General features: G+C 35.5%; 2 protein-coding genes across 2 annotated transcripts; one reads left to right on the plus strand and one right to left on the minus strand.

Moving 5' to 3' along the window:
* The first annotated feature begins 3,694 nt into the window (after positions 1 to 3,694).
* Positions 3,695 to 5,668, plus strand: LOC122017440 (phytochrome A-associated F-box protein-like). Its single transcript, XM_042575063.1, has 2 exons — positions 3,695 to 5,077; positions 5,185 to 5,668. The coding sequence occupies exon 1, from the start codon at positions 3,797 to 3,799 to the stop codon at positions 4,790 to 4,792; it is 996 nt and encodes a 331-aa protein (XP_042430997.1). The 5' UTR covers positions 3,695 to 3,796; the 3' UTR covers positions 4,793 to 5,077; positions 5,185 to 5,668.
* A 1,298-nt stretch (positions 5,669 to 6,966) lies between these two features.
* On the minus strand, positions 6,967 to 10,309 carry LOC122014436. Its single transcript, XM_042570670.1, has 5 exons — positions 9,960 to 10,309; positions 9,763 to 9,869; positions 7,929 to 8,076; positions 7,522 to 7,716; positions 6,967 to 7,418 (listed from the first exon to the last, which is right to left on the minus strand). Exons 1-5 carry the CDS (start codon positions 10,188 to 10,190, stop codon positions 7,164 to 7,166), a joined length of 936 nt encoding a protein of 311 aa, XP_042426604.1. The 5' UTR covers positions 10,191 to 10,309; the 3' UTR covers positions 6,967 to 7,163.
* Between the last annotated feature and the right edge of the window lie 5,118 nt (positions 10,310 to 15,427).

A 15,427-nucleotide genomic window follows, 5' to 3' on the forward strand; every position in this document is an offset into this window, starting at 1 on the left:
GAAAAAAATATGCCAATCACATATGATATGTACTGAATCATGCCAAGACTAGGGGAAAAGCACCTTGCATCACTGAGGAAATTTGACTAGGATCTGTAATTTTTGGACAACCGAGAAGAGTAAAAAAAGGAGTCAACAGAATTGGTTAAATCAAGCTTAAACTTTTGGAAACTCGTCTACGACATATGCGAGAGGTTCTATCAATATTGATGAGTATAGATGAGATTGGTAATTTTTTTAACTCTCCCACTATGTTTTAATCTATTTCATACAATTTCATTATTTATATTATTATTTTTTTAACCAAGAAAATGAGGAGGGAGCCATTATTTATAGATACTTTTACTCGCACATTTAAAAAAAAAAGACAAGACTTGGAGCCGGAAGAGATCTAAACAAATTAAGATTTGGATTAATCTTGGAGCTTAATTTAAGATTATATGTGTTTCAAAAATATTATTATTGTAAATTTAATTTAATTTTTCTCATTACAATATAGGAGAAATATAATGAGCTAGAGCTAGTACAGAGAAGTTGAGGTGCTAATGATGATAATGAGAAATCTGAGTCATCTATTGGTAATAATTTAGATTTATGATTGGAGCTGAGTGGGGGACCGAAAGGGGGAGGAAGGATATTGGGAATGGATTATTTGAGCATAACCCAGAGTTGGTTATAAATCTACTTCCACCCCACAGACACTAACAACATAGATACATAATTTAACTGAAGAGGTTATCCATTTATAGGACATAATATTAGAAAGGGATCAGGAAATAAGAGAAATGCGCTGATAATAGGACTATATTCTTTGACATCTTCAATTAGGCTCTGGTCCAAGTCAGATTCCTCATGGTTCCGGTGATGATTGTGATGATGATGACGATGGTGGTGATGGTTCTATATGAATTTATTTTGTATGATTGTTATTTGTCTCATAATTAGTGTTATTTGATTGAGTTTGTTTATTTATTTTTTTATTAGTATTATTAATTTATTTTGAATTGGGTTTTTACGATCAAGGAAGGTGGTGACGATTGAAAATCCATGTCGGAAGAAGTAAGTCTTCAAAATTCATGTTGTTAGGATTTTTTTTTTTTTTTTTTTGCATGTTATGCCATGATATGTCATGTTCCAGTTGCTTCTATGTTTTGATCTTACCTTGATACTTTGCATGTCATGCCCTATTTTGCATGTTTGTGACTTGCCTACTACTAATCCATGCAATGTTAACTATATGTTTTGATGCTTTTATTATATGTCATGGAGCATTTTATACATGTATTTCTTATTACATGACTTATACATTTTTTTTGCCCCCGAGTAAGGTTGAGTTGGCTAGTGCGGGGTAGAGTTGCTACAATAGGGCAATGGTTTGAATCTCGACAAAGTCGAGGAAAAAGCCCTCCCTCGCACTAGCCAACTACAACTTCCCGATTTCTTTCCTCACAGATGGTTGTGGGGCTGATCGTGTGGAACCGCTGGGGTGGCGGATTCTACCTTTTGTTATTCTTAGTTATAAGTTTCATGCAATTAATGATGAATGACATCTTTTTGCATTTTAGGGTTAGAACTTTGATTACATCTTACTAGAATCATAAGGTTAAATTATTTATGTATCAAAACACATAGATACAAGTGATATGTTATGATGATTAATAAAGTTTTTTTTTTGTTATAAATGTTATAAATATTAGGCACAAATACAATTTATATGTTATGATAATAAATTAAGTTTTGTTTATTGAGACATAGATCAATACAATTGATAACTTAGACATAAATATTACTTTTAATTTGTTTGACATAGGAAAAGAAGAAAATTAGAAGGAGAAGAAAATGTCTATCGAGACAGAAGAGAATGATGATTTATGTTTGTATCTTTCCATCCTTAAATTTGGTATTGTTTCATATGAGATTTGTTGAACTATGATTTCTATATATTTATGGATATGATGGATTGTTTATATGCATATAACTTGTATGGATATGTTTAATTTGTTTTTATTTATTTTTGTATGATTTCATTTTGAATATTTGTATTTGTATAAATATGACTTGTTTGAATGAATTGTTTGATATGAGATTTGCTGAACTATGAATTCTATATATTTATGGATATGATGGATTGTTATATGCATAATTTGTATGATTTCATTTTGGATATTTGTACTTGTTTGAATGAATTGTGTAGGATGTGTTGGAATGTTTAATTAGTATAAGATATGTTGAAATATTTATTCTTGTGTTGATACAAAAACAGGTTTAGTATGATTTAAACAAAAAAAAAATGTAATACATGGGTAGGTGCTGTCTAAAAAATTAGTATTTTGTGATGAATTTTACGATAAAAATTTTCATTGCAAAGATATCATAAATTCTACCGTGTATTGAGAATCTGAGACGAAAATAAATATTCGTCGTAGATTCTATGATGAAAATTGGTTTTCGTCACATATTTGATTTTTTTTCCTATACAAATTTGCAACAACTATAGTGATGAAAAAAATTTCCGTGACAAATTTGCGACAAATATGGTTGTTCGTCGCATATTTGAGATCTTGAAATTTTGCAACAAATTATTTTTCATCACAAATTTACAATGAATTTTGCGACAAAAACTAATTCATCGCATATTTTGCGACGAATATATATTATTTCATTGCAAAAATTTGATGATGGCTTATTCGCAATGAAAACTTTTTCATCTCAATTTATTTTTTGATAATTTTTTTAAATTCATCGTAAAATATAAATTTCCTTGTAGTACTTTATGACATTCATTACATTTCAAATGAACATAATTTAATTATGATTGAGCTTGTAGAAACTAACAAACATATAGTTTCTATAATGTATAACAACTATCTATTAGTTTCGTATAATAGCTACTAGATAACTTCTATAACATAGAAGTTAACATGTAGAGGTTTCATGTTTATTTTTATAACAATGTTGAATATAAGAATATTTTCAAGATAAAATTATAAGAAGAATTCTCGTTTGACTTTTTTAAAAGAAAAAAACTAGTGTTAATATGATGCTTTTATTAATTTGGGGCGTCATTTTAATTTTTGCCCATAAAATATTTGTGTAAATAAATAAAAATAATTAATTTCTAATTGTAGGATGAATATTCTGATAAACTTCTATATATACATCAATGGTAGAGGTGTTGTCATAATGAAGTCTGGGGTTCGAATCTCGACAAAGCCGAGGTAAATATTTCCCTTATATGTTAGTCACTATTCCAAAGGTTAATAGCCGCCTGTAATTTTAATTCCTCCGTGTTAACCTTGGACGGATTGACGGGATTGGAGACGAGCATATTCGTCTTTTGTCATAAGTGTAGAGTCAAATATTATAAGGTAAACTTCTAAATATACCTTCCAATTTATTATGAATTAAATGAAAGAATTTAGACCCTGTGATATGCTCCAGCATAATTCTTAGATATCTATAATTTGATTCTCAATTATGATATATTATAAAAGTTTTTTTTTTTGAAATAAAAAATCTTATCACTTATGTTTTCAGATTGAGACGGGAGGAATAGATCATTTTTAAAATTAATTAATTAATACGTGAATTAAAAAAAATCCTCAACTTCTAGATCAATCTAACAAAATTATATAAAAAATTTTAAAATTAAAATGAGAAAGAAATTATAAATCATGTTTTTGTCTACCACAGAATAAACAGAGGTGGTCATCTTCCCACTCCATCAGTCCCTTTGATTTTGAAGCCAAACGAAGAGCCCTAAAATTTCGTGCTTTTTGTTTTTTTAATCGCTGCCATGGTCTCGCGCTTTCCGTCCTCCACTGCCACGGCCACCACCGCCTCCTCCTCCTTCTTCGCCTTCCTCTCCGAAGACGTCGTCCTTGACATCCTCGCCAAACTCGAATCCGATCCACGCGACTGGGCCCGCCTCGCCTGTGTCTCCTCCCGCTTCTCCTCTCTCGTCCGCGCCGTCTGCTTCCGCTCCCACTGCTCCCGCTATCTCCCTCCGGATCTCCTACCTTCAACCGCCGCCGGCGCTGTCGCCTGGTCGTCCCTCCATAAGCTCTCCGTCTGCTGCCCCGGCCTCCACCACGCCGGCGTCCTCCTCGAGCACTCCGATTTCGGGCTCGAGCGCGACATCGGCCCTCATCTGGCTCCTCCCGGCCCCTCCTTTTCTTCGTCCTCCTGTTCGAGCGATCCGCGAAATCCCCCCTCACAGGCCCTCTCCGATGTTTCTTGCTGGTCCCTCTTCGATGACCTCTACTTCGACACCGTCTACGACAGCTCAGAAGCTCAAGATGTCGCCTGTACGCCGATCGAACCCTCCCCAGGCGATAACCACCCCATTACAGTCGGTTCGATTGCCCCCAATAGGAGGACGAAACCCTGGGTAGGGCCGACAAGCTCCCATTTGGCTACCGGGCCTTGGACTCTGAGCCGTGTGCAGGGCAACAAGCTTCTCGCCAGCCGTTACAGGAATGATTGTCTTTATATATGCGACTGGCCTGGATGCACTCACGCAGAAGAGAAGCGGAAGTACATGCTGTTTAGGGGGATGTTCAAGAACTTCAAGCGATCGAGGGTGTGGAAGACGATAAATGATTTGAACAAAGGTAAGATCCGGTTGGCTTGTGCTTTCTGTGCTTGCAGGGAGACGTGGGATCTCCACTCTGCATTTTGCTTGAGGAGGATCTTTGGATTTCATGACGATGGGGAGCCAGTTGTGAGGGCCTATGTTTGCGAGAATGGTCATGTTTCTGGAGCATGGACCGAGACACCATTGTATGATTAAAGATAGCGGACTACCAGTGCTTATTGCTTGCTATTATGGTTATGCATTGTTAGTCTAGGACTTTTTGCCAATCCTGAAGACTTTTGGCTTTGCAATTGTTGTTTTCGACTTGGCCCAAAGTGGGCATCTTTTGTCTCAGCAATTAGCTTGTTGCTATGATCCATGAAGGCCATGGCTTAGACATCTGCTGCTACAATTTTCATTTTTTTTTCCGGGCCTTTTTCTGAATCTGTTTTAGTGAGGAATAATATGGGGACAATCCACTCTGCTGCATCTTCTTCTGTGGTATGCATTTGCTGTTATTGCCGATGTCAATTGCTATTTTCCAATTTTATTTCTGTATAATGGTCGATGGCTTCTGAACTGAGTTCATTTTGTCGCACTGCTTTCAGGGTTTGATCATGCTATGACTTCAAGAAAAGAAGGTACTGATTTACACAATTATCTGATTGTTAAATGTTAAGTGTGCTAGATACAATATCTTTTAACTCGACTGAGATACTGGTGATCTGTTTGCCTTTATTCAAAATCTAATACAGTGGGGAAGTATATTCTTGTAAAGCAAAGTTTATTGGAGTGCTTGCTAATCATTTCATTTGTGTTTATATAGTCGAGAATGAATTCTTAAATTGCTAGTCTATCTTTGATTTATGGTTGGCTTGCACTTTACATGGTGGCACAAGATGACTACGCTCGCCCTCAGTGCCCCGCCAACCCGTCCGAAGGTCAACATTGAGGAGATAAATCACGGGTGGTGGCTACTAGTCTTTCGAATAATGACTGGCACATGAGAGAGGCATTGCTTGCGCTTTACACAATATAGTAGTATGTGACTGATGTTATGGGACAAAATTAAGGTGAAGACCCTCTTTGATACATGGCACCTCTAACTAAATGATGGTATTCAATTTAACTAAATGAAGACAATTATTGAAATATATGGTACACATGTAAACTGGTAAGAATTATAAAAAATGATACTAAAGCTTGCTCACAAATTTTAGGTTCATTTACAGTTATGGTCCTATCCTTTCTTATGATCCTTAAGCACTTGTTTTCTGAGTAAAAGTTCTTCTAATCCCAAAGAAACTAAGTACAGCATGGTTAATATATCAATTACATACTGCACATTTTTCATATCTCGTTAACTGAATCTAGCATTGATTTGATCATGTAGCCATCTTTTTTCCCCTAGTGTGAAAGAATTGGGTTCCTTTGGCTGCGAGAACTATTGTTATATTCTTCAGTAGTTGCAAATGATCCAGCCTGTTAAGAGTGTATATATATAAACTTTGATAATAGTAGTTATATTCTTCACTTGAATTGAGGAATGCTCTGAAAAGAGTTTTTATCATGCTAGACTGACTAGTATTCAGCTCTGCTCTTATGGTCACCTCTTTGGGGGTATAATTTGCAAAGTATTAATATAAATCTTAAGCAGGGTTATCCCAGAGCTTGTGGCGGGAAGGCTATCCTCTCGCTCATTCTTAACAAATTACCCCGCTGAGGTAGGAACAAAAGTACAAATCTTCTTACAAATGCTCAAGTATGGGGTGTTTGATTAAGTTAGAAGTACCTAAGCCTGCAAATTGTGTAAAGACTACAAGTCTTCCTATTAATATTTAAGCATGGGGTTAAGTTTGAAGTTCCTAAGTCCAAAAGAGTGGAAGTAAGATCCAAAACAATTGACTACATGTTTCTAATAGTTCATTCACAAATTAGAAACAGCAGAAACACATAAAGGTAGAACTATGAATGTTGCATTCTTTGAAAAATGCATGTTTACATAGAAGTAAGAAAGAACTTATGAATCTACAATTAGCAATTATACAATTGATGAAGAACCAAGATGCAACAAGAGGATCCTAAAGAGTATCAATGGGTTTGCCCCTGCATGTTATGGACCGATATTAATTTGTCAATTTTTTCTAGCTCGCCTTCTTTGTTAAAAAGCTCACCATACCCATCGAATGTGTGATTCTTTCTAGGGTATAAGGAGTTGCTAAGAACATTAACGCTTCATACATAATTCTGTAAGGATTTCTCTCTTCTTCATATGCTCCATCTATCAATTATTCTTTCTAGAATACAGTAATACTCCATCTAACAAGTAATCTAAAAGGAAATTGAATCCCACCGGGATCTGATATTTTGACATTATTTGACACATTCTATGGCAATGTACATGGAATAGAATAATTATTTCTATGAACTGTAATTACCACAACCAGAGAATTCCATAAATATGCTTGCACAAATCACAAATAAACGGGATGCTTCAATTGCTCAAACTTTTAAAACTTAGGGGATGTTGATTCGATGATAGCATTTTGGTAACAGGGATAAAAAAAAAATGAAATAGGGAAAGGAACTACAGCGAAATTATCTTCGCTACTGATTGTGCTGCAATAGGAGGCAAGTTCACAAAGCAAAAATCTTGCCATGCCTCAGATGCAGATGACTCCTTGTCATCCTTCAGATTGTTGTTGGTCTTTGAAAATTCACCTTGTAGGGTGATAATTATGGCCCTAGCTGCTTCGCGTGCCTCAGGCAGTCTGTCATTAAGCAATTCAGCTGCCACTCGAAGAAGAGTTGCAATTCCAAACTCTGTCATGACTTCAATATCCTACAATGTTATGACATGAAGTATATAAGACTTGAGAGGCACTGCATGATGCAACTTAGTTGTCAAATAGGCTGCAGTAAATAACTAGAATTGAGAGACTAACCATCTTGGAGATGCATTTAGACATGGAAATAGCAGCTTTAGCCCTGACTCTAAGGTTTGCATGATTCACACAAGATTGAAGCTTCTTTAGTAAAGGTAGAGGAGGCATACACATTGCCATCTTCTCGAGTGCCTTTTCGGCTTCCTCACACACAAATTTCTTGTCTTGGGATGCTTTTAGCAGAAGTTGAAGTAGCTGAAAAGGTTGTATCAAATGTTACAAAATGTCTAAGGCTAGTCATCAAGACAAGTAGTATATTAGACTTGAGCAACATTGATTTTTTTTTTTTTTGTAACATGTTTATGTTTTGAAGGAATTCAAACTGACTGATATATATACAGCATGAGAAGAAACTAATTTAATTAAGGGAATGCAAAATATATTAAAAAAATATAAATAAAAAATACCAGCTGGTCGAAAGCATTGTCCTCAGTTGACGAGAGCAACAGTGCACCAAAGGACTGAAAGATGTCAGCTGAGGCCATGATGGATGTCTTACAAAGCGCACTCCTTGGACTTTTCATTGCTTTAGTTATTACTGTAGTTGCATTTCCCCTGATCATCAAGAGAGATGCAATAATCATCACCCAATTTTCCTTTGCAGAATGATCGATTTTGCATGCTAACAGAACAAGAAATTACTTTCATTCTGATGTCAAAATGACAAAGTGCCAAACGAGTTTGAATAATTAATCAATGAAACTTAGGTTATCCTTCTGCAGGTGCACACAAAAGAGAAGAGAAGATTAAGACTCAGGAGGAGAGTACATGAGGATTTTAAACGTAACAGGTTTGACACCTTTTAAAGGGACCCATCGTCCATCCATAAGCAAGGGATGAAACCCTTTGCTGTGCAGTGGTGACCTTGATCCATGATTTAAGTGGCAATTACACCAATGCCAGCTAATTAAGCTAATTACTTTTTATCCCTTCTATTTAAAATTCAAAATTAAAAGACATAAGAACCTAACAATTTGTATCTCTTTCTTTCCATCCTTATAACTAGAATTTTCAATATTTCAATAGACCAGAACAATTCTTAAGTGTTCTGTAACCACCTAACTTGTATCAATATTTGAGGGTTTACCAAGCCATGGATCCCCCTCCAATATCTGAGGGATTACACCCATTGTTGAGTCACGAAACTGTCCAAACCAGTTTCGTGTCGTCAAGTTGAGTTGAGCCATCAAGCTCACTTCAAACATGACCAACCAAACTCATAAACTTGAAAAAAAGGTGCACTTGTAAAGTTAAAAAGCCATACATCTTGTGATTCTTTTGTTAAAAGCAGATAAAGTGCCTTGATCCTTTTTTCCAGAATGTTTTATGATCCTCCAACACAAGAATGTAAGTTTTGATTCAAAGATAAACACACATACACACATAATTAAGGAAGAAGAGAGTAGGAAAATATGAGACTCGTTGAACTTGTTACTTCTTAAGCATTCTTATGTAGAGTTGACAGTATCTAATGTCAAAATTGATAAAGTGCCTTGATCCTTTTTTCCAGAATGTTTTATGATCCTCCAACACAAGAATGTAAGTTTTGATTCAAAGATAAACACACATACACACATAATTAAGGAAGAAGAGAGTAGGAAAATATGAGACTCGTTGAACTTGTTACTTCTTAAGCATTCTTATGTAGAGTTGACAGTATCTAATGTCAAAATTGATAGCTGCATCAAATGTAAACAATGGTAGAGATAAGCATTATCATTGATGTAACATTTACTCTACATATAACTATCATTTTTAAAATTTTATGTAGTTATCAATTTTAACAATAAAGAATGTTTTCTCTATAAGGAAGACTTCAAGCAATATGCAAGTTCAATCAAACTCCCTGCTTTCTTCTTCCATTAGTGTTTTATGTTTTTTTTCTTCTATGTTTGAAGCAACACCTACACAGTATCAGAGATTATTATTCCAAGACAAAATCTGTAAAATCACTGCATGATCCATATAAATTTCCCCTTCAGGAACAGATAGAAATCTTACAATGAACTAGCTACCAGTTATTAGACAGATTAACATATTAATATATACATGTGATTTTCAATCGTTTACCATATTTTCATTTTGGCATTCTAACAAACACCTTTTCCACACTTCGAACTGCTCATTCAATCCGTTACCGATTGGAACAGATTGACAAAAGATTTAAGCACGGAACATTCACTTTTCATGGATTTCGTAGCAAAAAAAAGAAGAAATTAAAAGATTGAACTTTGAACTCACAAGATCGGGAGCAAAAGAGAAGAGTGATGGAGAGCCATCCGGCGCAAATCATTCAACGCTTCGCACCCTCTGATCCAGTCTTTCGAGCTCAACTCGTCCAGCAACACCTGCTCATCCCAGCACATCAGATCCAGAAAGCGTACAGAAAGAAAAAAAAAAAAATCAAAATTGAGATTTCAATCAGCGACAGGACGAACCACAATCTTTGATTCTGGATCCATTAGGGCCGCGAGGTCCTCGGAAGGGACGTACTCCACAGACTGCTCTGGGGGCGGCGGATTCGGTGTATTCTCATCGTTCACGCGGGAGGCTGCGGCAAGGGCAGCTGCCGCCTTCTTGGCGGAGAGGGAAGGGGAGGCAGCGACCTTGGCCACCTTCTTGGGCTGCTCGGCGGAGGGAAGAGCGTTGTCGAGGGGTCTCAGAGGCATCTTTTCCCAAGGAACTGAGATGGATGGGAAGGAAGGAGGTTGTGCGATGGGGGTTTTGAAATTCGAAGAGCGGAATGGCTATTTTGAACGTTGCTGGGGAACGGAATATTCTTCCCCTCTAAACGTGCCGGATTTGATGATGCTGACGCATCGTCCGGAATTCGACCGTTGGGACGGCACTGGTTTGAATTTGGAAGGTGTTCGACCGTTGGGGCGGAAACGGCCTCTAGGTTAATTAATTTAAATGAATTTTAAATTATTTTATTTGAAGGAGACTTTTTTTTTAGCAGTAGAAACTAAAATCTTAGTATATTTTAATATCAATTAAATCTCATGTTATTTTGCTAACTATTTTATATTTTATAGTAAAAAATAAAATAACGTTTTACAGCAAACTAACAATTTAGACTAAAATATTAACCCAGCTATAAGTTTTTTTAACTATAACAATTTAAATATATACTATTGAAGCTCGAATTATTGAGGGAAAGAATTTTAAGAAAATACTCAAAGATAGACATGTAAATGATAAGGTCCAAAAAAGTAATGATGAACTATAAATTTATGTGTCTATCGCTGAGTATTTTGTTAAAATTTTTTCCTATAAATATCATTGTTATATATATATATATATAATTTAGATAAAATTAAATAATATGACGGATAAGAAATTACGCATGAATCAAAGAGGATAAATTTTAAATAGTTGAGGCACGAGACATTGTATCTAAATGTGGTAATTAATTAAAATACTCGACTTTTGATTCTTTATATAAAAAAAATAAGCATTATTTTCATTTAAAAGTGGCTAATGAATTGAGTAACTTGTGACACGAATCGGCTAAATATCATATGGGTTATGCTTAATATGTGTCAGGTAAAGCCAATCAATATTCTTTAAATACAAGACGTGCATCAAGTGTAAAAGTATTTGATAGTGTCATAGAGATTCTATGCGTAAGGGCTAGATCGAGTTATACTCATGTATGCTTGTGAGCTTGAATTGAATCAAGTTAGTGAACTCTAGATCACGGGGAAGCTCAATGGACTTGAGACTCAAAGGCTTAGATCAAGATGGTGTTTAGATTGCCTCCGGAATTATAGTGTGATGATAAGAGATGAGGTAAACTTTTTAAGCAATGAAGGCTCAAATTTCTAGGATGTTTTAGAGTTTGAAAATTTTATTTGTACTTTTTTATTTATTTTGATGGTCAGTGAAAAATTTTCATGGAGTTAAACCAGTCATTTCCAAAATTAGTCGAATTGTAAAATCTAAATACCTAAATTACCAAAAAAAATAAATAAAAAAGATGGGTCTTGGATCAAATTGTTACACCCCAACCTTGAGACATGCTCGAAACAATGTGTTGGCCAACGATGCTCTCAAATTATAATTCTTGCACAATAAACAAACTCAATATTTGTAGATAAGTATGATTTTGCGTTCATGTCAAATATGAACGAGTCAAATATGCATACACATTGGAAAGAAACGAATGTGCACAAGAGTCAATTTTCTCTGGAACAATAAAATACTTTTACTAAATATGAGAATGTAGGCTAAACAAGGATAAATTACCCCCGAAAAATATCAGTACAACAAGCACAAGGGACTCAAAGTTTTTCGAAGAGCTTACGAACGAGACCTAATAAATAATAATAATAATAATAAGTAAATAAAGAGATGGAAAGAATAGGAGAGCTAAATAAAGGCAATCCCATGTACAAAATTCTCGTTAATACGGGATCATGAGCTATTATAAATAGTCTTACTTTATTTTATAAAAAATTATTTCTGAGACTAGAATCTATAATAACCTAAATACGATGATAACTTTATGGTTCTATCCATGCTGCTCCCCTTGAATAGGAGAGCTAAATGAAGTTGTAAAACGATGTCGCTAGTTAAAGAATGATAAAAACATGGTTAATCTGTGTTGTATACACATGAAAATGCATTTCATCGAGGTTCTTCGATACTAAAATTAGCCAAAATTAGATAACAAAATAAATATATAAAAATGTTGCTATCAATGCATATGTTATACAATGTTGAACCAGATAACACTGAATATGAGGTAGCTATTTTGATCCTATAAAAATTTTCGATTGAGATTGTCAGGGTAAATCGAGAGGCGCTCTTGGCGGATGGCGGGTCGCCTAGAAATCTAACATCACATAGTTATGCCCCCCATTTGAAGAAAAAAAATCCATGCAAATATCCTATAGCTAGGGATCGAACCACGAATACTTAGGTGATAACTTGATGTCCTTCCGCTATACCGTAGCCAAGGGCAATACATATGTTACATAATGTGGCAAAAGGCGATTCGCTCACCTCAGCGCCTCCGCAAATCCGTCCCTAGGCCAATATGGAAGAGATAAATCATGAGTGACTACTAGCCATTGGTGTAGTTGTGAGGCATTACTAGAGACGAAGGGTTCCCCTTCGTTACTCCCTTTGCTGCAAACACCAAGGAGACGAAGGGGCGTCCTTTCCCCTTCATCTTCCTCAAGCTTCCTATAAAAGCAGCGTCCAAGCACATATCCAAAGAGGTGGAGAGGTGTGTGAGCGACTGGTGTTGCGAATAAGGTGATCAGAGAGCGTTGCCGTGAGGTAATAGTGTGCGAGCAAAGGAGAACATCCAGCGGCTGGGATTTGGCTCGTGAACCTTGAAGCGCTTTCGGTTGCTCCATGATCGTGCTTCCGACAGCGGAAACCTCTTCATCGACTGTCGACGTCTTCTGTTGCGACTTCGGGAGATCTATGTGAGTGATTACCGCTTTGCTTCGCTTTAGTTTTCATGCTCTCAAAATACCAACAATGGTATCAGACACAAAATCATGGTTTTGAAAGCATGAAAATCGGCGCGAGAATAGCTCGCTGTTTTTTTTTCTGTCGCGAAGAAGATGAACAGTGCGCGTTTTTTGTTTTAATCGATTGTTCAATCGATTCAAATATTTGAATCGATTGAATAAGGAATTGAATCGATTCAATTAACGGCACAGTGCCTCACTTATACGTTGAATCGATTCATGAATCGATTAAAAAAAAAAGGAATGAACAATGTTCATTTGATGAAGCACAGTAAAGAATTAAAAAAAAAACCTGGATAAAAACTAAAGAGTGCATGCATATTTTTTCTTTGCTTCTTCACGATAGTAGCTAATATTTAATTAAATATTTATTTACTAATTAATAATACATACCTATATGTATTTAATTAATTAAAATAAATAAATATTTAATTAATTTGTGGTTCAATTTACTGAAAATTGGAACCCTACCAACTTGTCATATCAAACTCAGGTCTAGTTTAAATTATTAGTTGATTTAAGCAGACCAGTTTGATTCAATAATACCTGAAGCTAGTTCAAATTATTTGTTGGTTTAACCAGTTCGGTTTATTACTGAATTAATTGGGGTGAGTTTGATTACAGAAATTGGGATGATCAAATATGACCAGATTAGTTCTGTTGTGTCAGATTTGATCATAAAAATTAGATTTGTTCTAATGGGTCAGACTTAATCCAATGAGCAATTGGACGAATCAAACGAACCTGAGTTTGATCAATGAGTCTGAGATTGACTCAAATGATCTTAAACAATAACAGAACATAGGTCCAATTAGATTAGTTCTAATGAGGACAATAGACTAAGTTTAACATCCGAACTCCTGGTTGACCGGTCTAATGGGTCAGTCGACTTAAACTCCTGAAAATCGAGAAGATTTGTTTTCTTGATTTATAATGATGGTATGCTTGTATAAATTGAATTAAACTAGTTTTGTACTGACTTATTTAAATTCAATTTTTTAGATGGCACGGACGATTACCACATTGACTCGTCGCGAAGTGCAGCGAAACCAGCTCCGAGAGGAGATTCAGGAGATAGAGTATAAATCTGCTTATGGAGTCAACGGACATGTTAGACGGCTGGATAGACTATTTTGGAAACTTGAGCAAGAAGAGTTTCCAGTCCTGGACAGTTATAGGATCTGGGCATTGATGCATTCATTGCCAGAGTATCCTAAGATAATAGCAGACTATGTATAGGGGCGTCATGAAGGACGAATCACATATTCAGTACTATGTGAGGAACTACTTCACCATATGGGTGAAGAAGAACCTGAAGAGTCTGAAGAGGACCAGGAAATGCTCAAGGAAGATTCAGAAATGGATCTGATGGAGAATCCTGAAGCTGCCCCATCTGAAATTATCCTAAATGAGTCCAGGTTAATAGGGATAATGTTGGCTGCCACACTAGTGTTTGTCCTAGTGGGAGCAGTGCTGCCTTATCTAGTTTATTAGTGTTTTGTTTACTCTCGTTATGTACGAGCAGTGTTAACTCATCTAGTTTTGGAGTCATGTAATAATTTCTGTCGTTATGTACGAACAGAATTATATAATGAAAAAGTTATGTTATATGTTAACAAACTCAGAAATGATTAGTTCATTTCATGACATGATCAGTTCATGTGAATATGATTTGTTCATATATCCATATGATTAGTTCATATGAAAAATGATTAGTTCATTTTAATAATGATTCGTTCATTAGATGAGATATGTATAATATGATTGATTAATATTGATTAGATTAAAACATACAAATGATGAGTGGAAACAATGTTGTCACTTGATTTTGTAAACTAACTCTAATTTACACTGAATCAATAAATAATTACACATATATGAATTACACTGAAATAATAAATAATTTGTTTATTTATGTAAATCATGGCAACTAAAAACATCATAGCTGAACTCAATAAGGGTGAGAAATTATATGGGGATAACTATAAAATCTGGCACCTCAAGATACAATACATTCTTGAGGAACAAGAAGTTCTAGAGGTTGTAAATCAATTCATGGAGGAACCAGCTGATGGTTCTACAGCACAGCACAGACGTGACCTTGATGCCTATAAGGCATAGAAAAGGAAGGACTCCATTTCTAAGGGTATATTGATTAGTTCAATAGTGGATGACCTAGTATTTGAGTATGAGTCATTATCATCTACTTATGCTGTCTGGGTAGCCCTTAGAGAGAAGTACAGTTGAGTCAGTCTGACTAAGCTCCGTCAGCTAACTATCAAGTTTGATAGCTATAAAAAGCGCTCGAATGTTACCATGGTCCAATATCTCAAGGAGATGGGTAACATGATTCGAGAGCTTAAGACTGCTGGTTATGTGTTGACTAATGAACAACAGGTTCAGGTAGTTATTCGTTCCCT

Source organism: Zingiber officinale, chromosome 8B, assembly GCF_018446385.1.
Source record: "Zingiber officinale cultivar Zhangliang chromosome 8B, Zo_v1.1, whole genome shotgun sequence".
Classification (NCBI taxonomy): Eukaryota; Viridiplantae; Streptophyta; class Magnoliopsida; order Zingiberales; family Zingiberaceae; genus Zingiber; species Zingiber officinale.